Source organism: Lytechinus variegatus, chromosome 2, assembly GCF_018143015.1.
Source record: "Lytechinus variegatus isolate NC3 chromosome 2, Lvar_3.0, whole genome shotgun sequence".
NCBI classification, from domain to species: Eukaryota; Metazoa; Echinodermata; class Echinoidea; order Temnopleuroida; family Toxopneustidae; genus Lytechinus; species Lytechinus variegatus.
Genome location: NC_054741.1, coordinates 46,533,616 through 46,561,126, shown reverse-complemented (window position 1 = coordinate 46,561,126; position 27,511 = coordinate 46,533,616). Strand labels below are relative to the sequence as shown.

At 36.6% G+C, this 27,511-nt stretch overlaps 1 protein-coding gene across 2 annotated transcripts in view; it reads left to right on the top strand.

Moving 5' to 3' along the window:
• LOC121408165 (WSC domain-containing protein 2-like) overlaps positions 1-27,511 on the top strand; it is a 73,892-nt gene that overhangs the window by 33,470 nt on the left and 12,911 nt on the right. For both annotated transcript variants that reach the window (XM_041599515.1, XM_041599516.1), the window contains exon 3: positions 5,574-5,791. In XM_041599515.1, coding sequence (XP_041455449.1) covers positions 5,574-5,791 — 218 coding nt within the window. The remainder of the gene's footprint in view (positions 1-5,573; positions 5,792-27,511) is intronic.

Sequence of the window (27,511 nt, the reverse complement as noted above, 5' to 3'; positions counted from 1 at the left end):
TCAGTCGACCTGGCGAGATGAAATATTTCATATAACACTTTCAAGCTTCTGTAAATACAAGTCCTCTTCAATTGATTACTTGTGATTATGTATCCTCGCTATCTCTCTGCGAGACCCTTTCACATCTATATTTTTCAAATATTGTGGGGGCGAGTAGTGGGGGGGGGGGAGGGGGAGGATGTCCACCACCCTTTAATACCTTAACTCTCCAGGTCACGTGTTTGTCACTGTAGATCAATATGATCCTAAAATACCAAAATCTGTAAATAATGAAGATCTTGTAGAGTAAACCTACATATCAAAGGATACAGTTTCATTGTTTCATAAATATGTTGTTTTAGATTGATATGTTGACCTTTACGTCTTTGTGAAAATAAATCTATTCTACCTTAAAGTCAATATTAGGTTTTCACTTCCCTGTATATCTACTAATATCTTATTTGAAATGAGAACCAATTTATACGTAACTCTATATCATATCAGTTTGTGTAAGTGGTTTTATAGCAGATCTGAAAATACGACCTCGGAAGCTTCAATTTTACATTCAAAACGGTCAACAGTGGCCGGAAAGGGCAGGTGGTTTTTGTCCCCCATAGACTGCAGTGTTGAACCAGGGAAACCTACCACTTTCCCAGTTGAACTAATTATTTCCCAAGTCAACCAGCATAGATAAATGCTTTAAAGGTTTGCAGAAACATTATAAAATTGCCACTAAAAGAATAATTTGTAGCTCGAAACCCCCAAAACCACTAATTCAACAGATAAATGGGGGAGAAATGATATTTTAGAAGCGATTATTCTTCAAGTGAACGAAACTAGGGTAATATGCACATGATTGACATCCATCAAAATGATAAAACCCATATTGGCAAAAGATTCTAAGTTGAAATTCAGGACTTTCTGATTTATGGGAATGCAGTATTGCTTTTTATAATGTTCATAATTGGAAATCATGAAAGACCTGTAAATTATTCCGGTAGCCAGTAACTGAACATATCTCTGCATGACTATGATGCAAGGACTTTTTTTGCTTATAAAAGTTGGTCTCCTCATTTTTGTATTTCTTAATCTAATGCTTACAATATTTTATTTATGTCTAAATTCTGTTAACGTTCGTGTTTTATAGGTATTTGTCACATTGTAATGGACTTTATTGCACTATATATTGATTCATGGCTATGTATTTTAATTTTTTCTTTACTATAAATGCTGAAATACCTGCAAAATATGGGTGATGCTCATTTACGATTATCCGGATTTACATGCAAGTCGAGAATAAATCTAGGATCAAATATTATTATCTCGTCTGTATAAACCATTAACGTCATAATTTGTATTAATATAGTATTCTCCTATTGAATTTCAATACCATTCTATCCAATTAGAATTTACAGAAATCCACATCTGCAGGGCCTTGAGTTCGTGTTATTCTACTTCAAGAAATGATATTAACAATCGACATTTGGCATTTATAGAACCGAATCTAATAAAGTAACATTTTGTAGACACAAAGAGTCACTCTGCACGCAAGTCATTTTGATTAATGTAACATGCCTACATATATCGATCACAAGGTAAACTCTCGTCGTCTGGCAAGGGTTAGATATTAAAAATTGTGACTACTTTTTATCAAGCAATATCTCCCCTCATATCGATTGGTGATATTGATCGCTTCTTGCGACGATCATCGTGATCGTCAGGCGATATTATTACTTGATGCCCTTCTAGGGTTCAGAAAAGATCCTTCATATGATATAGTGCTCTTTGTGTTCCTTCACCTTTCGCGAGGCCGTTTGTTATTGCTTGCTGTATAGTGGAGATATCCGTTTCGTTCCATTTTATCTATTGTATCATGCAGCGCTATTGCACATCAAATCAGAAGATTTTTTTTTTCATCAAGAGGCAGTGTTTTCTGGAAGGTATAGTTGTAGCGTTCATGGTTGTAGGGTATAAATACAAATTTATCAGCAAATGTAAATGAAATCGGCTCATACATAATCATGATAATAATTATGTTGTACCAATTCCTTTATGATTTTTTTTTGAAATGATATGTTCAAAGATGTATCGACAATAAAACCAAAATATCTTCATTAGAATTTCTACGTGAATAATCTTTACTTATTCTTGATAATTCCGAAAAGAGTATTTGAAAGCTTAAACCCTTTCAAACGCAGAACTTTGATTGCAAAATAAACATATTTCATTGAATTCATATGCCTGTTACATTTAAAACAAAACGAAGATGATTAATAGCCCATCTAATACATTGATATGGTAATACAAAAAGCTCTCCGAATATGTTACTAGTGTTCTATAAAAAAATAATGACCACAATATTATTTATGAAGCGCTCGTAACTCGTATATTTTGTCATTTACCAACATGACCAATATACTATATACAAATGGGTCGGGTGAAGCACCCTGCATATTATGAAATGAAAGAAATTAACGCTATGGCTGACTGCTTGACTGAAAGGCAAGACTTAGAACCAACCGACCACGTGTGAAATCATAGTTACATTCATATTTCATGCCATTTCAGTATGAAAATGAAAATCGATATGAAGCACGAAAAGCATCAACCTACCTCTGTATGTACAATGTCACAATAGTTACATTAAATAACAAATGTGGTAACGAAGCAATGATCGGGCCGGTAAATTACTTATTCGTCTATATTGCCAACTCGTCCACTCACCACATGGTCTACCTTTAATAAGTCCAATGCCATTACGTCCATCAACATTTCGTCTTAACAACCAATTGGTCCAATAACCATTATAGGTCCAACAACCATTTCGCCCAATTAACACTTATAATAAACGAAACAGTATATGGACTAAATGGAATTGGACCAACTTGTTATAAAACGAAATGATGAGTGGATGAAATGGCAGTTAGCTCATGTGGATAGTAGACGAACTGACGGTAGACCAAAATGATATAGACGAGTTGGTATTTGGACGAATTTGCATTGGAAGAATTGAAGTAAACCGATCGGGCCACACTTTTAAACTTGGCGTGGCAGTGTTTATTATTCAAATGAATATGAACGTTATTCCCTTTTTCCAGTGGCGTTGAGACGACAGTATTTATCGTTTACTATGCCTTATTGGTCATTGCAGTGGTATGGACCGATGGTCAACAAAAAAAAGATAGGTATACTGTAAATATGACCTGTGTGAATGACTACTCGCTGTACATGATGCCGATGTTGGCGCTCACGATCTTATGGTCGACAATATCGAAATCTTCAGTAGATTGTGAACGACCCCTCGATGTGACATGCTGGTGGCTGTGCTGGTTACGACCCGATGATTGGCCGAGGGTCTCCCGAGGGATACCCGAGGGACCCCGAAGGCGATCAGAGGACTGATTCGAAAAATAAGGATGTATCAATAATCAATGAAGCTCATCAAAATACACTAAAGCGGTGTCCATCTCGATCTTCCCGTCCATTGCGTATGATGGGTAGGCGCTATCGAAAAGCTTAACTATGCATGCGGAGAGGGAGTGAGTAGGTCTGAAACTGATCCACAAAACATTTTCTCATCGCAAAAACAGGGGCTTTACCCTTTCGTTATTATTAACGTACTCAATAAATTTCGGATTAAGCCACTTATCACTGGAAACACTTCATGTTACTGTTATCTATAATTTTTAACTTTTATAAATTTGCCTTGTATTAGTAACAATGTTCCTCCATTTTTTCCTTAAGTCGAATTTTTCATGTATGCACGGTGTTGCTTGTAATTGCAGTGATAGTAGCGCGATAAAAGCATGTGACAATAACCTGACCCGATCTTGAGAAAAAAATTGCTTATATTTGTCTCAGAAGGTTAGATTTTGTTTTCTAAAATAAAGTAAAAATAGATTCAGATTCAAATAAAGTCCAAGTAATGTTAATCATCCGATTTGAGGTAAGTGTAATTCTCTTTCTGCTCAGCACATGCCTAGTGGTTCATATTCATTAATTTTTGGCAATGAATAAAATGTTCATATTTCAATATAAACATTTGTAATATACATATAATAGTACATAATTACCCCCAATTGCACGCGGGGTATGCTATTAGGATGGCATACGTCATAATACGCGTCAAGGAGTGTGGTAATAGCAGGTAAATCCCAGGCGAGAATCTGAACAAGTCGCTGCGATCTCCATCCCTACCCTGTCACCTCTTGATTTCTGTAGATCTATATATTCACGGCAAGAGTTTTCCCGCCAAAAAAGCCCGCGGGATTTTATGACGTATGTCAGGTTTGAGGAGTCATCTGCACAGTGGTTCTTCGTTGTGAAGAGGGGTAAGATGGATGGAGAATAAAGAGATAAAAATTTTTTTTCTTGATCCTGTTGTGCGCTATTTGTATTCCACTTCTCCAATTTTATTCCTCCTCTTGCCATAAGTGCCACCGCCTCGTTTCATCATGATAATTTCATTTTCTTGTAATTTCTATACGGCAGGCATGCATGATGCTTCTTGGGGTTAGGTCCTGCATTCTAAGTGGAGGTTGGGGAGTGATGCGTATATCTTCGAAACTTACCATCTCACTGCACACTTTCACAAAAAACAAATCCACTCATTGATGCACACAGTGTTTACAGTCGATAGTAACTTTGTGTATACTACACTGTAAAAAATAAAGTGCTAACTTAGCACTTACAGTGCTTGTATAGTGACTGCACTTTGAGTGCTGATTTTCTAGTTTAAAATTGAACAAGAAAATTAGCGCTCGTAGTGCAGTCACTATACAAGCACTGTAAGTGCTAAATTAGCACTTCATTTTTACAGTGTACGGTTTATTATAAACTTGTAGTTGGGCTTATTTTTGCGATTGATTGTATCTAATGAAACAGTCACATCTTGACGTGTTAGAGTTAGACAGTGTATGACCACGCACTATAATCTGGTATGCCGATTTCTCCTATGATCCAACTTCTCGATATCATGCGTTCCATTGTTGGTATCAAGAGTTTCATTTTGTAAAGAACACACAGGAGTTCGGATTCTTTATATAAGTTAATCATCGTGCGTGACGTTAACAAAGCGCAATTATTGACATGAGATGAAGAAAGATGCTTCTCATAGGCTACCTAAGTTGGCATTAATGTTCAGATGTGACATTCCCAGTACGGCTTGTGCAGATCTTCTGTTTCATTTTTTCTACTCGTTCCATATTCCCTTCTTACACTCTCGTACGCAGGATTCGTCCGTATAAATAATTCGCTTGTTTGTTCTATCTCGCGCTTGTTGTATGCAGAAATAGATAAATTAAAGATGCACGAGTTTGTCGTTGCATGCGAATCCCTACAGATGGGTGGCAATAAATAAATCAAAGAGATGAATACGGTAGAAAGGCCAATCCAAGCTTAAGATGTGCTCCGGGGATAGAATTTTTAATCAGTGTTAGCCTCGGGACACTGACACTTGCTTGTCTGGAGTAGTCTGTAAAGCAGAACATTTCTTTTATGAATTAATTAAGCAAATTTTCTTCTTCTAAAGTACAAAACGAGATGAATGATATCTATTTTATGTATCATTCCTTTCATCGTTTATATCTTTTCAGAAATTTTCTATACGCGGGTCTACAATACTACAGTGAATGTTACTGCGGGTCGAATCTTGAACGGGAGAAGACAGATAATGAATCCTTGTGCAATCTTGAATGCTCTGGAAATAAAAGTCAGGTCTGTGGTGGCGCCCCGTATCTTTCAGTGTACCAATTGAAGAACGATCCTAAACGAGCACCTCACGTGGCATCACAGCCACGCCCAGCCGGACAAGGTAAGAAGAATAATTCATCAAGGGTGGGGGGGGGGGGGGTTCTTATCAATCATTGCACATTTTGAACATTTTTGTCCTTTGTCTAGAATATCATTGTAACACATGGAGTGGTTTTTCGTTTTAGACTCTGACTGCTGTCTTAATAAATGGCGACTTCATAAAAATGTCATCTCAATCTAGTAAATATTTTCCCCCTAAAATTAGGCCTATACGACGTCTCAGCACATTGAAAGTGTCACACCGATCCTGTTGATATTCTAGCCCTGAATATGCTTGTTTGTCACTGAGCTTTTTGTATTCAATTTCTATGGCTCAGCCCAAGGTTGCCCCCATTATAACCTTTTCCTGATTTTAATGAGTTTTAATTCTCAATTATTTTTCAATTGCGTTCAGTGCATGTGCATAATAAATAGCGAGCCCTCGATGTAATCTTCATTACAGACGTAATAGGGGTTCCAGTGATCACGGTGATGTAGGAGGCAATAGAGTATAGATGAGAGCATTTATTAGCATAGATGTCGATTGTATCGGTGAGGATGTGGGTGTATGTGCGTGTGTAAGAGAGAGATGGGAATATAGAAAGAGAACGGGAGAGACAGAAAGAAAGAAGTATGAAAGTGATTTGTGTTCCACACTGTGATGTAGGAGGAAATGGGGTATAGATGAGAGCACTTATTAAAATAGATGGCGATGGTATCGATGTGTGTGTGTGTGTGTGTGTAAGAGAGAGAGAGAGAATGAGAACGAGAGAGACAGAAAGAAAGAAGTATGAAAGTGATTTGTGTTCCACACTGTGATGTAGGAGGAAATGGGGTATAGATGAGAGCACTTATTAAAATACATGTAGATGGTATCGGTGAGGGTGTGGGTGTATGTGTGTGTGTAAGAGAGAGAGATGGGAATATAAAAAGAGAACGGGAGAGACAGAAAGAAAGAAGTATGAAAGTGATTTGTGTTCCACACTGTGATGTAGGAGGAAATGGGGTATAGATGAGAGCACTTATTAAAATAGATGGCGATGGTATCGGTGAGGGTGTGTGTGTGTGTGTGTGTAAGGGAGGGAGAGAATGAGAACGAGAGAGACAGAAAGAAAGAAGTATGAAAGTGATTTGTGTTCCACACTGTGATGTAGGAGGAAATGGGGTATAGATGAGAGCACTTATTAAAATAGATGGCGATGGTATCGATGTGTGTGTGTGTGTGTGTGTAAGAGAGAGAGAGAGAATGAGAACGGGAGAGACAGAAAGAAAGAAGTATGACAGTGATTTCACACTGTGTTCCACACTATGAACACACCTATCCACACACTGCTTTTTTTTTCAGTAGGGAAATTTGCCTGTCATAAACGGGGAATCCAATGAAAGGGTCATACATTATTTTTGAGGTACGTTTGACTCTCATATGGATGGAAGAAAAAAAATAACCCACGAACAATGACCACGTCAAGACCGTGATGACCAAACGGCAGCTTCATAAAATAATACTCCTTTAGGATTGCTTGGAAATAAAAGAAGTGAAGCACTTAGTCGTTCTCTCTATTCTCTTTCTCACCATCTCTGTCTCAATCTCTCAATCCTTCTCCTCTCTTTCTTTCTCTCACTCCATATCTCTCTACCCCCCCTCTCTCTCTGTCTCTCTCTATCTCTCTCTTTCTCTCTCTTTCTGTTTGTCTATCTCTCTCTCTTGGTGACCTGTACCACCGTTCCCTCCTCGACCATGTCTCGAACCCTCCTTACTTTCATCGTGATTGAATTAGAACAAAATAGCCTTGGTTGCCATGGTGATGTTCCAGCAACCGCGCAAATTATCAGAAGAAACCCTACATCACCAGACAGGGAGAAAGGGAGAAAATAAAATGAAAGTCTGACAACTGTAATAATACGATTTCGCTGCTGAAATAGATTACCCTGTGGTTACTTTTTAAAACATTTTTTTTGTTAAACTAGCACCAAATCAGTAGTTTGGGAAGTTAATAGACGCCATAAAAATGTACATAACTTTTAGCCAATGTCTAAGAATACTCAATACTTGTAATGCATGATGACTTTAGACGCAGAGTGTAAGAGATAACAAACTAAAATGTTACCTTGTTACTCTTCAATCAATATATACTTACTGTGATCTCGTTTCTCCCGGTTTGTAAATATACCTTGACATTCATTACTGACATTCGCTCATTCAGGTAGTGAGCAGGCTTCAACACTAAATTGATTTCCAAAGTGTCTGTCAGGCTTCTCATTTTGGCATCATAATTGCAAAGGTCAATATTATATAGAGTTCTCTCATGTACGATATTCGACGGGAGTTGGAGGACATTAGATCCGAGTTTTTTTTTTTAATAGAGCATGCGAGTACCCTACTGCCAACATACACAATGTATGACCATTAAGAAACTATTGAAAAGTGCCCTGCATACAAAATAAACTCAGTTTTTCATTGAGCCATTGAGCACGCAGAACATAAGATATCGAATAATAATGTGGAAATCGGAAATCTAGAGTACGGTAGCGCTCGTGCTAGAATGCTATCCTATTATGTACGACACTTATGTAAGGGGGAGGGGAAAGAAAGGGATATGCAATGCGAATAAAACGCCTTTCCCCCTCATTTCTAAGAATGCAAATAAATAAATAAAAATGAAGTCATTTTACCCCTCCGGTCAAGGTACTTCTGTTCGATACGCATCTTATTTTGAATTTATGTTATTGGTCTATCCTAGATTAATGGGATCAGCTATTGCAACACAAGCCTTAAAATAGAAATAAAAATGATCTACCGTTCGTTCTAAAATTATACGTATTTTACATCGAAACGTGCAGGAAAAAGCGTACGCTTACCAACGCACAATATTATACGCCATCCTTTTTGATTTTGGAAACCAGGTCGCTTGCACTTCTGTATTGCACCGCCAGGAGGTAATTACATTGGGAAACGGAATGAATTCATCAACGAATATTGGACAGTAGTCGTGGTAGTGAATGAACTATTTGAGACAAAGTTAATCATTCTCATTTACTCAATGGAATCATGATTCTTGGATGTGACTGATTTCTATTCATTTTATCACACGGCATGCGATATACAAAGAATGAAGCATCTTTAGCATGGTGATGTAACGGAATTCTCTAAAATCATAATTGAAAAATCTATGTAAGATTAATGAAGTATGATTATAATGACCAGGATTGATTTTTTTATTGGAATTGACACTTCATATACCATGCACTAAATATCTAGTGAAATGTAAACATTCATTGCTTAGAACAGGATACTTTGTATCAAATTTGCCTCTACTTAAAAAACCCAAAAGGCGAAAAGGGTATATAGAAAAGGGAAGAGAAGTGCCGAGGAGTGAACTCTTCCACTCTTGTTAGAAACACTGTCACTCTTCGGCCCTTTTAAAGGGGGGGGTACCCCTTTCCACCCTTTCATTAGTTTGAGTGTTGTTCGGACATATGTAAAAGGCACGGTGTGAAAACCGATTGTTTGGTGTTATTTGTCAGGTGTAACACATGGAAATAAACAGATTAGATTGGGAGTATATCGAACATCCTTGACGGGATATCAAATGAACATGATCAAAGCCGAGATGGCTTATTTCCAATGGGGTCCTTAAACTAAACTCTTATAGTGACTGCACTACGAGTGCTGATTTTCTAGTTCAGAAATGAACTACAAAATCAGCAATCGTAGTGCAGTCACTATACGAGTACTGTAAGTGCTAAATTAGCACTTCGTTTTTTACAGTGTACACTCTCGCTTTTCATAAAGGACTACACCAAATATTTTTCACCGGTAGTGAATTTATGGTGTTCATTCTATATCCTTTGAACACCCTTGGGTGTTATTTAGCAGATTCGGGTTGATGCTATAATGTATTTCTTGTGCGTTGTCCTAAATCAAACATAGAATTGATTGAAATAATTATCAAATACAAGAAAAAACTGACTCCAAATGCCATCTTCGGTTTTAAGACCTTGGAATGTAGTTCTCTCACAACACCAAATGACGTAATTGTTAACATCTCGTATTGAAAGTGTATACCTATACTCTTTAATCGACAACTTGTTTGACGTTCAAGGCTGCACATCTGTCAAAATGGTAATCTTGACATCTTCGAAGGCGCCACGTTATCAATTAGCCAAAGGCTTCTGAAGCTGATGAAATTCCACCGTCAATCCCGAAAGTACACCCACATGGTCTTACTCTTAAGACCACTTTATGTGGCTTAATCCATGAAGTATATTCAATTTTTTTTTTGGGGGGGGGTATAAATCACTTTGTTAATTGCACAGGACTTGATCTATTGTCAATCTGCCTAATGGCCAGTTGTCTATCAGTTGCCACTATATGTTAACTAGATGTTAACCCAACTAGTCCTACCTTGAATTTAGCCAAAATAATACATAAACTACGTGGAAATAAAACCAAATTCTTATTAGACCGAAAAAGTCGTTGACGAATCAAGATTATTAGACCAAGTCAGACTAAAAATAAATGCGCATTTTACATAAGACTTGTGACATTTTCATTTTTACAAGAACGGTTTTTGAGATCGGCTCCTTGTCATTGAATTTCATGGATGTTGCGTGTTTTGTTTTTCTTTAATAAGACCTTTCTATTTTATGCAAAAAGTTGAATGCTTTGGTTATGTGACTCGTGCCTGTGTATCAAAACGAAAATGCGAAAAAATAAAACTCTAATGGAAGAAGTACGTGAGGTATATGATTTTGTGACAATTTTCTTTTCTCCTTCTCAAATCAAGACAGAAACACAGTAACGACGAAACATAATATGAGAATAACGCATTTACTATCTCCATTTCCTTATTGCATGCTCTTATTTCCCCCACTCTGTCTATCCCGCCTTAGCTGTCCATATACTTAATTTGTATCTTTCTTTGTTTTTCGTTCTGCCTCGCTATTTGTTTACATCTCCTCTCATTCCTCTCTCTCTCTTTATATCTCTACCCCCCCCCCCCCCCTCTTCTCTCTTGCATCCATCTCCATACGTATATCGTCACCATGCCCCCCTCTCTATCTTTCATGGCGAGGCGAGCCAACATGAAATTGAATATCACGTAGCGCCCAGTGCTTGTTAACATAGAAACCTGAGGAGAGCTGGCGTCCATTAAAAAATAGATCGAAAAACCCGCAAAACTCATGATGTTAATTGAACTTTTCTTGAGTAGAGTAGTAGCTTCTAGTCCCTTTTTGATGTTGATTCTGATTGTAAATCACTCGCTGATTTCGATGCTATGGAAACGATATCTTCATGGAATTGAACATGGTTTTCCTTTGAAGAACCTAAATGTCGAGATTTTATTTTGTAGAAATAGTGGTCACCTTAGGCAGTTAGGAGGAATAAAAGTGTACTTTTAGTTTTTTACATGGAAAACGTTTTACCTAGCTTCAAATTGCCTGTTTTTATCCATTTCTCGATTAAGTAGCCATTCTGGAAAACATATGTTGGTTATCCTTATATTCTATTAACAGTATCGTAGCAGTATACTAGCAGCATCGGCAGCAGAAGAAAAGGTAGATTGGGAATAATGATATCTAGTAGTAACCATAATCAGCAGCAGTATACATAAACTTTAGACAAACTGTAAACGTTCCCTGAATGTATATACTCCAAGAAAAGCAAATTTTGGGACATGATTATGAATATTGTGTAAATAGGAAAGAAAACATGCTTCATACCATATGTACTCGACACGCTTAGGACGAATCTTCAATTATTAGCTTTGTCACCAACATGCAAATGATATATGGCACGACTTATAAGCAGGCCAACAAAAGAATTAATGAATTTAATATGCCGTTCGCACCTTGAGCAAAAGCTCAATAAAATGGTTTCAGGTTAAATTATTATATTTTAGAGACTTACAGTCCACCCCCTTCTTTCTAAACGTTAGACAAACACAGTTGTATAGAGGCAAAGCAATGATTTGCCGTTGCTTTGAATATATATCCTTGAGACTGGTTAGATTACCCAGGCAAGTTATTTGCCAACACTCAGAAAATAACATATTCTAATGCAAGATATGCTACTCTAATTCGTAGACCTTAATACCGATTCATCAACATCAGGTACAGGTCGGATGGAAAGCGCCATATCAGATTTGGTTCGTTTGCAAGTAGGATAGCGATGCTGCATTTTGATTTACAAGCTAGCGCAGCGCGCGAAAATCTTTCTATCTTCTCCAACATAAATCATGGCGTCAAAACTTCAACTAAGTATCCTTGGTATTTATGGATGGCAAGCTACTCTTTAAATCTTTCTCTACCCCGTCTCCAATGAATTTTCTAGTACTATCCCTCTTTTTTTCTCTCGCCTTCTATCTCCCCCTCTCACTCACTCTCTCCTCTTCTCTTTCTCTCTCTCTCTTTCTCTCTCTCTCTCTCTCTCTATTTTCATCCATACCTCTTTTTTCATCGTCGGATAAAAAAATGTCATAAATGTCGACCTAAATTATCCATTGTTTACGAAAAATTCACCTGTCTGTAGCCGTGTTTACCTGAAATATTCATCGGTTATAGTATTTCGGTAAGCTGATTAATGACATTGTTTATGAAAATATTTTATACATGAAATTAGGATCATATTCTCCTATTCCTCCTTATCCTCTTCTGTCTCCTTAAATTCTTCGATTTATATCTCTTCCAGTTCACCTCCTCCCCTTGCTCTTCCTCTTTTTTTCTCCCCCTTCTTCTTTTTTTTTTTTACTATTGCTGCTGCTGCTATTACTACTACTACTACTTGTACTACTACTACTACTACTTGTACTAATACTACTACTAGTAGTACTAGTACTAGTACTACTACTATACTACTACTAAACTAATACAACTACAACCACCACTACTACTACTACTACCACTATACTACTGCTACTACTACTATGCTACTACTAAACTACTACAACTACAGCCACTATTACTATTACTACTACTACTACTACTACTACTTCTACTACTACTTCTACTACTACTACTACTACTACGTCTTCTACCACAACACTGCAAAAACACTTGTGTCGAATTAACCCCAGCCCAGTATATATGTCGGAAAACAACAAGGAAGTGTTGAAAACAACACCAATTAAGAATCAAACCGATATTGGTTTAACACTGATTGGTGTACTTAATTGCCTATCTGGTGTTAGCCTAAAGCCGAAGTGGTGCTGTTTCATCACCTCTCTGTTATTTTCCTTGATAGATACTAAGGTGGTGTTATATTAGCACCGCTCCTATTGCAGTGTACTACTACTACTACTACCACCACTACTATTACTACCACTACTACTACTACTACTATTACTAACACTACTACTACTACCACTACTACTATTACTACTACTACTACTACCACTACTACTACCACTACCACTACTACTACTACTACTACCACTACTACTACTACTACTACTACTACTACTACCACTACTACTATTACTACCACCACTACTACTACTACTACTACTACTACCACCACTACTACTATTACTACTACTACTACTACTACTACTACTACCACTACTACTACTACTACTACTACTACTACTACCACCACTACTACTATTACTACTACTACTACTACTACTACTACTACTACTACTACTACTACTACTATTACTACTCTACTACTATTACTACTACTACTACTACTACTACTACTACTACTACTACTACTACTACTTCTATTACTACTACATCTTCTCCATCCCGTTCATCTCTCCCTCTTTCTCCTTCTATTTGCTATTCTTCTCCCACTTTCCCTCTCGGCTCTCTTTCACCCTCTTTCATAACATCAGCCGGTGGCGACCCATCTCAGAGTTAAACCGCGACCACATTGACAATGGACTCGCATAATAATGTATGTTCGCCCGGGCAAGGGCTTCGGTAACTTAATATACAGTACCGGAGAGTGCTTTCTACGTTAGATCGTAATGTAGCGTAATTGACCGGCCCTTATCTTTCACGTACCACTCTGTCTGGTTTTAAAGGGCCACATCGAACTTCAAACCCTCGCGATTTTATCGGATTTCCTTCCATTTTAATTTGAAACATCATTCAATGATCAGCTTTCCATAAAAGTGATTATACAAAAGAATGCTTACCGTAAATCGTTTTAAAAAATCGCTTATTTTCAGACAGTGATTAATCAGATTGCCAAATTTGAAATCCAAGATTCAGACGGGTATTTTTATATCTTCAGGGTGATGGGGGAGAATTTCGGCCTCAAGCTCATGTATTTTGGATGAAAATGACATGTATGTCCCACATCTTACTATGTAATACATTACACTGTTCCAGTTAGTCATACAGTTCATTCAGTAGACCTGATGATGTGCAAGGGAGTTAATTGATTGTGACCGAACAACAAAAAGAAAAATCCAAATTTGAAAAAAGGGAAATTTCCTTGACTGAATGATAAAATATCTTTTGTAGCATTGACCGTCACTGTTGGTATATTGGAGGTTCCCTTTTCAATATTCTCCCAAAGCTATTGAAAAGACAAGTCAACTCTGTAAAGATGGTGAAAATATGTGAAAAGCGATGGGTTGGGAACTATGACACTGCCGTGAGTTCAGCATTTAACATGAAATGTGTTAAGGGATATAAAGGAAAAGGATATAAGAATATGTAATGGGGACAGAAAGTGTGTGTGTGTGTGTGGGGGGGGGGTTCTTGTCATAAACATTATAGCGTAAGTTTATGTTTAATCTAACGAAGATGTGAAATTCGAGGATTTTGTGAAAATAAAAGACTAAGCTTAATTATTATGTAATTGATATTTGACATCTTATTTGAATGTCTATAAGGAATATATCCCTTTTGAAAGAGCAATCAGTAAAGGACAATTATATTTTATATGTTTAATACTTAAAACAATTATCAAGAACTCGGAACTCGGAATGACTGCATTTTGAGGAAACCATTTTTTTTTGCAAGCTTTTACATAGTTATCGTGAAGAATTATTAATATGTATTATGGAAGGAATGATAGGGTCGTTTTTTTGTCCATCCCATATTATTTTGTTAATAGCAGATTTTTTTCTTAGTTTATCTATATCATTGATGTAGCTGGTTAGGTTATATTCTAATCGAGGTGAATATGTTTTCGACCAAATGACGTTGTCTGGATAAACCAAATCTACCAAAATTGTGCTTGATTTTGACAATTATTTCTGTTTAAAAATCCTTAATAACAATATCTTTCTCTTTCACTTGTCGACCATTATGACACAATCTAAATATCGAATATAACAAACCGTAGCTCTGCTAAATGAATAAACCAGTTCTTGAAGATATATGTCACGTGTTCCCAATGACAGGCCTATTATGTTCCCTTAATATTTAAATCGTTGTAAAACTAGACTTCATCTAAGTTTGATGATACGAGGATAAGGCAAGCTGATATCATCGTCAAGGCTATATTTCCTACGGCAATCGGTCTAGAGAAACCTTTGCCTGCAAAAACATCTGTGCGTTGCCATGGTAACTGCTTCTCTGACGAGAAATCAGTGCTTTGGCTGATGAGTAATTTGAAGTTGAAGATGGGAGAAGAGTTCAAAATACACCTCAAAGTATACACCCATAAGGTCAAGCGATATGATACGCGACGAATGTACTATATGCCATGGTCATGCGCTATATTAAAAAGAACTAAGTGAAAGTTATTTTGGGTGTATTAGTGATGTTGAATCCATTTGAATGATTGTTTCTGTGTAGAATTGCTACTATTTTAGTACATCTTGAATGCTAAGCCCTTTGAAAAATGTGTTTGTAACTAGACGTTCGTATAATTTCTTAGTTTTAACCTTCAAGTTTTGGTGAATCGGTTTGACGAACCCGCACCCCTTTAGATATAGACCGTTTAACCTTATTCGTTTAGATATACGTATTGTTTATTTATTTTTAATTTCCTAAATACTACTACTTCTTCTCCTTCTAAGTGTTTTTATTCATGACTATCTCCCTTGCATCATTTTAATTTCTCCTTGTATTGAAGTATGCCATATTGGATTAATATGCTTCTTTCTGGTCGAATTCGCGAAGCATCTACGTTCTTCTCATGAAAAATGAATAATATAGAACCGAAAGTCATCTGACAACTTCCACGCGAAACACTCGGCGGATATTGCAGTTCCTTCCCGTAATGTCAGCTTTAATGTTTATATAAACATAAGTAGCATCTTGGTGAAAACAAAATTTCAGTTCTTACTGTCTTAGGGCTTATTAAAAAGTCCTAAATTTGTAACAAAGAACCTTTATCATGAACAACTGAAAATAAACTTTTCTAGGTATGTCTAGCTTGCAATTCGTAGATCAAAATGTTACTGAAAGAATCACTGATGTCCATTTTTAGAATATACTCTCCGGCCTCCACCCTAAAAGAGGGAAAGGGTGGAGGGAGAGGGGAAGAAAAACATAAAGAGAAGAGAATGGGGAGTTACTGGCAGGCATGGGGATTTGTGGTGTTTCTTTATAAATGGCGTTGTTTTCAATTTCGGCGCCGTCTCCCTCCCACAACATTTTGTTTTCTCTCTATTATAGCATAGTGTTGTTCTGAAAGTGTGATGAAATTTGGCACTCAAAGTTCACTAAATCCCTCAAAATATTACAGCATTCATCAAGGGCCGCAAAGTCCTACCCCTCGTTTATTGTAAAGCAGCTAGGGGAGGTGTCACCTCCCCCCTAAAGCGACGAAACTCTCGCGAAACCGCAGCGCATGGCGTTCGTTTATTCAGACATATAAAACGTGACGCTTTGTGCATCATTTCAGTCTGTCAAGTGAGGTTAGAGTAACAATTTGTTACTGCTTGGAGTCTTTTGAGATGTGCATGGCGGCTTGGAGCAGTGTTATCAGGCTTCAGATACTCTGATATTATCGCATTCCTCCCACGCATCTTGGCTGTCTTCCTCTTCTTCTTTTCAGGCGAATAAAAACGCCATTCTTCTCTTCGGCAAAATACGATTGTTCTCTTGGTTCAACACCCCGCAATTCATCTTGCTCTGGATAATGTAAAGGCGAAGAAAGGTGTAGACCTTTAGCTTGATCGTTATCTACTTGAAGGAGCAGCGCCATTTATGTAGGATGGTTAGTGACTGCCCCCTTATGATTGATCAAGTAACACATATAAAGAGAGGGTAAAGAAGAAAGAGAGTTAAAGGATAATGTCCCCCATATTTTTAATCAAATATATATAAAAAAAAAGAAGTCACCTAAAAGACATCTACCCCTCCTATGATAAGTATACCTTATGCGTGGTAGTGTCTATTGCTGTTATCTTCTCCCTCCACCCACTTCTATCTTATAAACTTTTATCTCTATCTCACTGTCCCTACTTTTATCTCTTATTCCCACATTGCTATTTCTAATTCATGTTATTTGTCATTTTGGTCATTTGTTTTTTACCTACCCACAGTTTATTCACTTACTTTATTTTTCTCCCTAATGCGTTCATCCTGGGTATGATGTAGTTAGATAATGGGGGGAAAACGCCATTAAACGAGTTTCTCTTTTCGTCTTTCGCATTTTCTGGCGTCACGCGTATATGTGAAGAGGCACTGTTGTTCTTTCGACGATGTTATAAAAGTACCTGAATATTATATGGAAAATTGAATAATTATAATTTTCTGGAGTCTATGAAACTGTAAGCGCTAATATTAGCTGCAATATAGGAGTGTTATGTGTTCTCTGACAATTTATCATGCTGCGTGTGTCTTGTTATGGAAAACAAAATAATGTACATCAATCATTCTGTGTTATATACAAGCGAGAAATTTTTGTTAAATAATGGTTTTCATGAACGGAGATTAGGATGTGGTGTATTACATATCTGACGTGTCGTTATTTTATTCTATTTCTATGGCAACCGAGTTTATTTATGGAAATGTTGAATCCATGCGTTAATGAGGGAATAAAATAAAGATGAAGTAGTAATGCATGATGATTACTCTGTCGTGTAAGGTAATTTCTTTACTCATATTGTTCAGCACCCCCAACTCTCCTTTAAAAAAATCAGATTCACAATGACATTTGATTTGAAAATAAATCGAAAAATCTAATAATATTAACGCTAAAGATCTCGTCATAATCGGGTTTGTAAATAAGAAAATTGTATCAAACATTAAGATTTCACGAAACTTATATCCAGGTGTACGCAAATAAGCTAGTCAGTAATATCATTCACTCACTATTTCTTTTTATTTCATTAGTACACGAATTTTAGGATTTTACCTTTTTAACTTCGACAAAGGGGAAATTCTTGATCGAATAACCATAGGTCACTACAACGGAAATCATACAAGTTCACGTAAAACCATTTAACATTGCAGTGAAAAAAGAAAAATATTATATCATTTTATGATACAAGAAATGTAGTTTCCTCAATTTATTATGCCGCCCATGTTGTGTATGATATTGTGTTGTGAAATCAACAAAAATCAACTAATTTTTATCAAATACAAAAAGACATTTTCATGCAGATTTGATTTTTTTGTGTGTGTGGTTTCTCTGTCATCAAATTGATGGGTATTTAAACTTAGAAAATGAATACTCTTTACGTTGCAGCAAACTTTAATGGGACTTCAATGTATAGAATTTTTTTTCATTCCGCTGTAAATAGTCTGATAGAAACAAAAAATGTGGTCTTACTCCCTCCTTATTATATCAGAAGTTCCTAGCTACATGCGTCCTGTCATGCTTGTATGCATGGTATTTCCCACCTCTTGTGCTTGTGATAAGCCCTACTGTGATACGAGTAACAAATGACGCTAATATACTTAGCACCCTGTCGCGCCTGGCTAAGGCCCTGTTTCACAAAATTGATCGTAAAGTTACGCACGACTTCACGATAGGCCAGCAATATGGCAAGCTTTGGTTCGAGTCTGTATCATTGTTTTTTATCCACATTAATTCAGCCAAAATGTAAAAAATACAGATTTCATAAACACTTTATCCGTAATTATAAACGATATTATGGGCAGATGGGTGAGAGGTAGATATAATTTTACCATAGGCTTTAATATAGATCACGTTCAGATAGATGTTATTGAGCGGCGAATGCTTATAGTCATATCGGTCTCGTAATTCGCCGAAGGTGTTGGCGAGTTTGGCAATCGCCTCCCAACATTAGCAGCTCATTGAAAAAAGTGCGACATTGATAAATAGTAAATGTTTTGCAATCTCTTGCAAAACCTTGCTAGTTAATACTTTAGAAATAGAAATTTGTTTAGTTTCTTTTGTCACTGATAGGCATAATGAAAATTGAGCAGTCAAGTGCTTTCTTCGTTAGATGTGAAAAGGGCAACAAGACGGATTGGGAAAGGTGCGGTTTGTCGTAAGTTAATAATGGAGATATAACCTGGAGAATTCGACAAAACACCTGCATAAAGTTACATACGTAAGCACACTGACAGAGGACGGGGGAGTTTCGGGTGCCCTTCTTTCAGAAAAACAAAAAAACAATCGTAAGTGAATATGCATTGATCATGTGTAGGTATTAACGGCACCACGTGATCACAGAATCCCACACCACCTGCATAGTTACATACGTAAGCACATGCTATTGCTAGAAGCCTGTCGACTTGGCGGGATAATATTAAAGGTCACTTTCAGGAAAAGAGTAATTCGTCTGCGTCATGTAGCTATATAATAAATCCATTTCTACCTCAATGTGGGGATCGCATCTGTTCCTATAAGGACTAATGAAAAGGGGGTGACGAACGCTGTTGTCTGGGCGAATAATGATAGGTGTAGTAGGGGAAGAGAAAGTTCGTAACTATACGTGAACATGGATGTCGCCAGCTCATTTACCAACAATGGTAAAGAACTTTAAAACCTATATGGAAGCTATTTTTGTCATATTAGCTAGAAGATGATACGCATCATGACCACGTTTCCTCATAATTATACGTGTTTCCTCTTCAGTTTTATCATCTTTTGTGCATAAACAATCAATTTCATCAGTACATTTGTGTTCTTATCTCTGGAAAGCATATAAAACGTGAAAATCAAAACTCGTTACGCGATATCAGATTACACTATTTCATGTACAAATATATTCTTTAATGATGACAATGCAGCAACGACTAAGTTGCAGCAAAATATACGATGTATAATCACTTTAAAAGAAGAAAGAACGGTAGTATTTCTTGACAACACATATTACATGGTTTTCGTCATTATAGTCTTCTGTTAAGCCCTTACCAATGCTACACCTGCATGTTGATAGTGGCACGTTGTGAAAAATACCTACTTCTTCAAGTTGAAATGATACATACCATTGCTAGCATTCGATCCATAGCAACCTTATTTTCCTGGAATTCCCCCGATATGTCATTTGAGAAAAAAGAGGAAAATCCCATTTCAAACAATGAATTGTATTGAAAGGATTTTTTGTGTTCATAATAGGATCAATGGAGCAATAGAAATATGAAATAATGTTAATAATGTAAGTATGGAAATGTACTTGAAAATAAAAATGTTAAATGCAACCGGTATCAAAACGTTTAAGCAGACCATCGCCTAAAGTCACGTGCATAATGTATATGCCTAAGTAAAATCAATATTATGATATCACCTCAATTCAATTTATTGGATCGATGTTTTTTCACACTGAGATGACTGCTGCTACCAATCTATATCCCCCCTCGCTCTCTCGGTCTTTTCAGCTTTACGTCTCTGCCTCTCTTTTTACACTTTTCTCACAATGAAAGGCATGCATTTTATTTATTCAAGATCTACCTGACAAGAATAGTTCAAACATAAAAGGAAATTTTAAATGATTGTGAATATTTACCTTAGAGTGCTTTGATCTCATATAAAGCTTGGAGGCAAGCCATCAAAATGCATTCGGTCATCCAAGAATAGATTTCATATTTGAGAAATGTGAGCGAGAGAGCGTTCATGGCAGCACGATGCCGAGATAAGACAAATTGGGCACGAATTCACGGTGATCAGATTGGAACAAAAGTTGCAATTTACTACGGATGCGGGGAAAATTACACGTACATTAAAATTGTTTGATATATAGATATATATATATATATATATTAATATATGAATTTCAGACGAGGTAATCAAACGACCGTATATCGCATTGAAAATGGGCAGGTTGTTAAGAATTGATTGCAAATTTAAAGTTTATTAAAAAAGGAGCTAAATAGTGAATTCAATACTTAATTATGATCAACTCAATTCAATTTATTGGATCGATGTTTTTTAGCACTGAGATGACTGCTGCTATTAATCTAAATCTCCCCCCCCCCCTCGCTCTCTCAGTCTTTCTTTCCAGCTTTACATGTACGTCTCTGTCTCTCTTTCCACACCCTTCTCACTTTGAAGGGCATTTTATTTATTCAAGATCTACCTGACAAGAATATTTCAAACCTAAAAGGGAAAATTCCAATGGTAGTGAATATTTATCGTAAAGTGCTTTGATCTCATATAAAGTTTGGAGGCAAGCCATCAAAATACATTTGATCATCCAAGAATAGATTTCATATTTGAGAAATGAGAGCGAGTCAGGCTGCACGATGCCGAGATAGTCGAAAATGAGCATGACTTTACTGTGATTGGAACAAAAACTTTCAATTTACGAGAGATATGAGAAAAGTAAATTGTAAACTCTAGCCTTATACATACCTTCTCCATTCTGATATTGTGTTTCTCAGTCTTCCTTCCAAATGAAGCTGTTGAGAGTTAACCAATGGCACCGGTGACCATTTCGCGCTTGTTTGTGCTTTGATTTTTAATTGTGATTATGGGGAAGATATATACACAATTCAAAGATTTTACAAATTCTAGATAGTACACAGTACAATTAACACACTTGTACTAAAGACAGTTTAACACAGTTCAAAATAATTTTAGCCCATACACCGGATTATGAGAAATCGATCACGTGGTTCACTTTTTAGCGATCGCGCGGGCGGGGCGTATTAATATTATAATGAAATATACTAGCAGGTAATTTTCTTTGATTTGCCCCCCCCCCACACACACACACACACATACACAGCTCTAAACTTGGCTCTACCGTATATGCCATAGGGGAAATCGAGTTATCTGTATGTATTTCATCGTCTGAAGGACTTGCTTTGCTTCCCGTTAGGTTCTTGTGAAATCCTCGTGAGTGGGACATGGACTGGATTAAGTGCTCAGGAACGGGATATGAGGTTTCATACGAACGAAACATGAGCAATAACAGATATCCCGGTCGTGTTTATAACTCAACCCAAATCTGTCTGCAAAATCGAACGGCCAATTGCTCCGAATGTATTTCAATATAGTAGGACATCTGTGTTCTTCACGGCCCGATTTAATGCAACTCTCTACGAGTCAGAGAAGTCATAGCTGCATAATGTCTTTTGCTATTGAGGTTAAATGGCAGCTGGGAAATTGATAAAGTAGAGTGATTGATAGACTCATCACTTAAATGGAGATCCGTCACAAAATGTTAACGAGGATACGTACGTGACGTCATAGAATGTTTTGAAAGAGACGTTTAGCAGGCTTGCATAATTAGGCACGGTATATGCAAGCTTATACTCATGATATTGTCACTTGCTATATTCCGTATAGAATTTTGTTATGGAATCGATCTGTCTGAACTTAAAGAAGGAGAATGAAACCTTTGGAACAAGATCGCTTGTGTGAAAACAGAAAAATCAAAGAAACAGATCAACGAAAGTTTGAGAAAAATCGGACAAATAATGAGAAAGTTACGAGCATTTGAATATTGCGATCACTAATGCTATGGAGATAGCGAATTGGCAATGCGACAAAGATGTGTGATGTCACTTGTGAACAACTCTCCCCAATACTTTAGTATATATTTCACTAGAATTGCCTCTTTTATCACATCTATCCATAAATCATGTGTTCTGTCTACATGAGGGCATGTAATACATATTTTTTAAGAATACACCATGGATAAAGAGTTTGTATAATCATAACAAAAAGCCAAACGATACATTTTGAGGGTATTTTATAGTCCACCAAAGGGAAAGTTGTTCATCAGTGACATCACACATCCTTGTCGCATTGCCAATGTGAGGATCTCCATAGCATTAGTGATTGCAATATTCAAATGCTCATCATAACTTTCTCACTATTTGTCCGATTTTTCTCAAACTTTCTTTATTCTTATTCTTTGATTTTTCTGTTTCTACACAAGCCTATTTGTTCCAAAGGTTTCATTCCCCTTTAACATTTCTGCTTATAAGCTCTCAAAAAATGAGCAAAATTTGGTTTCATTGTTGGATAAAAGTGCACAATTCACGTACTAGTATATATATTTAAAAAGCATATTCAGTAAGAGTTTTTCACATATTATTGCAGAAAATAAATTTTATTCAGCATTTATTGAACATTGAACTTGTCCAACAAACATGTTTAGTAAGCTCTCTTAACCTCATTAACCCAACACCCCCCCCCCCTTTTTTTAAAGAGTTCAATACATCAGTAATATCTAAATTTATAATCGCTTTACAGATATCACCCTAGTCATTAGATTTTCTTTGCCCCTTGATGTGTGCCCTTTCTCCACTCGCTGGGGAACATTTTATATGATTTTTATCCTCACTATCTCTGGACATCTTTCCCGGATCAGGTATTTGAATGTGATTATTGATTATTCAATGGACGTTATTTGTAAGGAGGAGATGGGTTAGATGTGGCGTCATGCACGAGTCGAAGGAAAGACGAGTGTGTTCAGGGGTGGGGTTGTAAAGTAGATTCTTGTAAATCGATTTACTGTAACCACATGTAGCGTAGAGAGAATATTAGATACATAATTTGAGCATGATTACGTTATATAAATCGTTTTACCGAAGGATTCTCTCTTTATAGGCCTGTACAGTAAAAACTCGTTATACAGAATGTTACCCCATTTTCAGGTAATGTTCAAAGTTAAAAAAAAATCAGATTTTAACCAGCAGTGCTCAACATCTAATATCAGCTTGCTTAAATGTTGAATATTATTGAATTTTATAATTATTTGTTTTAACTCCATTTCAGCTAGTGAGCCAAGTTGTGTAAAATTTGTGTTTGTTTTTTATTTTTATACCTTTTACGTGGAATTAAGTGTGTATTTTTGTCTTTTGAATCACACACATAGTTCTTTCTCCAAACATGATGGCGCGTAAACCCCTACCGTCATATTGAATAGTGAACTTTTTTGTTTTCCGTGTTTAATTCTTAATATCACCATACCGAGCATGTCTTGTTTACGGCTGTATACCATTATAATGGATGGGTGATGCTCATTATTATTCAGAAAGATGAACGCATCCTAACCTGTAGTACAGACAGACACAAACCAGGTGGGAATACCATTTTGATTCGAAGCAGTCCATCTCCAAATGCGATTGGCATCACAGAGAATAAGTTGAAACTCATCTCAAATCCCTGATCGTTTGCTCAGATACGCTTTCCATCAAAGAGGCGTTCACATGTAGTCTGTCATGATAGGCAGGGAGTTTGGAGTAGAAACTCCCTGGTCCAGGTGAATTGTCGCGTTCAATGGACAAAGTAAGAGCTGGAAGGTCCATTCTTGGCCTAATACCATATTATCTCGAACTTTTTCATCTTATAACCACGTAATTAATTGCTACAGAATTATATTGGCACCCTCACATGGACTCGGTTTTAATTTAAACAGAAAATGAGAGAAACATAACAACAAGGGTTAAGAGAGAGCCCACGATCAAAGAATAACAGACTTACTTTTTTTAAGTTTTTGTTTTGCGAAGCTTCGTATTAATGGTCCTGATGGGAAGCGGGATGCAGAAGCACCCTTAAGATTTTCCAAAGGCAGCACCCGGTGTGACAAATTAAAGAAATGTAACTAAATTACCTTCTTTTTGTAGTGTAATCAATTTTTCCATATTTATCAGGTTCAAAATGACCTTCATTTTGTAGTAACCCCCCCCCCCTTCTTTTTTTTTTTTTTTTTTGCTTTTCAAATTTCTCTGTACAGAGATGACCTTCCTTTTTTTAGTGAAACTTTTTTATTTAGTTATTTTTTATTCTATTTTTGTATTTGCTTTTCATATTTCTCGGCACCGAAATGACCTTCATTTTTTAGTGAAACATTTTTAAATTCATCTTTATTTCACTTTATTTATATATTTTTTGTTTGCTTTTCAAATTTCCCGGCACCGCAATGACCTTGATTTTGTAGTTAAACCCTAAAGAAAGTTCAATTCTTATAGTATCTTATCTGCAAGCATGAATCCTTTCACAGTGATTCAGGAGTATCTGATGTCATGTGTGAAATGGTCTATCTAGTCACACGAGTCAATTGTGCATAATGTGTTCTCCCCCTTGTCCATGGTAATTCAAACATACAAATAGATGTCATGTACGATCATTAGCATTCGAAGATAAGTCATTTGATTTTCCTTGAACTTGTACGATCCAAATATCATGCCCGTCCATTCATTCGTAATGTTTCATGGTCAAACACTCTCCAATCCATAATATGGTTGAAGCCGTGAAGAGGACGTGATAATTCAATATCATATGATAAAATAAGATTCACAAAACTTGAATAAGATATCTGTCAAATTAAAACGGCGAACTCTTTTAGAAGAGGTTTTTATCATGATAGGGAGGAAGAGGAGGAGGATAAAAGACTGAGAAAGTTGTGAAATCGACTTGAGCACTGGAACTCAAATCCATAAGCACGATCGAGTATGATAAAAAGCTAGCAGTCAACAATTCCTTCTCCTTTTATTTTGATAGTGAAAGCTTACCGTTCTTGAATTGGTTCGTTAACCTATTGTGCTTTATTCACATGCAGATAACAATTTCCATACTCTTGATTCATAAATACAATCCTTTCATAAATTTATCAAGTCAAAGTTCCTTCACGCACCTGTAAACAACTTAGCTTAATTTGAAACATTAATATTTCAGAAGTACCCAACTATAATTGTAATATGTCATTAATTTAATGGATTTTCGTGGATTAATAATGCGTGTCGATTCCGGCACAAGGCCACATTTTGAAACACATTTTATACTAACCATGCCAACATCAAAGAGAGGGAATGCCCTTTTTTCGTCACTCGATATCATTAATCATTAAAAAAGCTTTCACACTTTTTTCACACCTTGCTAAAGACAATATCGTACTTCTATTTCAAGGTAATGATGTTCCAGACATCGCTTGACATTTGATATATTTTTGTTCTAAAATCCGGATTATTTTTCACGCGAGAAAGGAGCACCATGTCGAAAACTATCTTATGTGGTATTCCATTCTCCTTGTCATCGCAAGTGGCCTCTCCTTTTATCAAGAGCTGTTCGTGCAACGAATCTAAACTCTCATTCTTCAGGAAGGCAATAATGAGAGACCAATGAACACCATCTACTTAAAAGGTCGACTATACCCCCTCTCCCTACCCACACTACTGTATTATTCCTTCATTTCTTTCTTCTCTCCCCGTCTTTCTCACCTCCCCCCTCTCTCTCTATTACTTGACGTCTTATTTTGAGAGAAGCCATGTAGTGGATCCTTTCCCTACCATCAGACCCTGCAGTTAATTGCGACTTGGGATGTATAATGGCGTACTGGGAGTGTGGAATGCACGATATTATTACTCCATTCTCCTTGCATGATATTGAAGTCATGTAACATGATTCCAAACCCTTGAAAGTACTTGCTCATGAACAGTGGCAGTGCTATACCACTTTGATAAGGATGGGAATATTGTCGATGCCATTTGTTTTTTGTTTTTTTTGACAGTGAAAGGATAGGAGTATCAAATACATCAATAGTCCCAGAATCCCTTTTTAACTTTTTTCTCCTTCATTGTGTGTTTCGTTTTCTTTGAAAAAAATCACGGGGGCAGATTACCCCTCTGCTTCCACCCCAATGTTAAATAACATCGTGTGCACCGTGATGTTGTCAATTTGAATTGCTTTTCGTGTTATTTGATTCAACGTCATCCACGGTGACTTTTGCTGAAAGAAGATATATTGGTGTTCTTCATTTTAGTGTGTGTAAATTTCAGGCGACGGCATCTCTTTACCTAAAGATCTCCCGAAACAAATTAAAGCCTTACGTTTCATTACCCATTATTGTATACATGACTTCAGCGAGCGATTTTCTGATAAAAGTTTATGAGATTTGGACAACACAATGTTTATACTAAAAACCAAAGACTGAGGAAAAATGTACCCAATATTTGGTGATAATTAAACATGGTTTCTTTATTGTGTGTGGGGATGAAATGTGTCTTGTGTTAATTTTAATTTTGACAAAAATTGTGTGACACTTACTGATTGGTTGGCATTATTTACACAATATGCACGTTCCCATTTAATCCAATATCATTTTGACAAACATGGTAGAGTCTAAGACAATGGAAAATGAATCTGTAGTCCGTCAGCTTTATGTCCATGATGCATAAGAAGAACAATAAAATGCAATCCTTAAAAAAACTCATTGTTCTTTTGCCAAGACCACATAATGTAGGCTGAAGTTCTTTAATGAAACATTCATGCGATCCTGTGGAACGCCACAGCCTGAAGCAGTAGATATATCTTGATGCTGAAGTCGTTATCTTGCCAAAGAGTGGGCACTTTGATGTCTTCACATCGGGATAATAATCTAGTCTGGCTACCCCACACACACTCCCTCATTTTGAAAGCATTAATTATACTTAACCAGCTTGCAATATGAAGTCGGAGAGACCT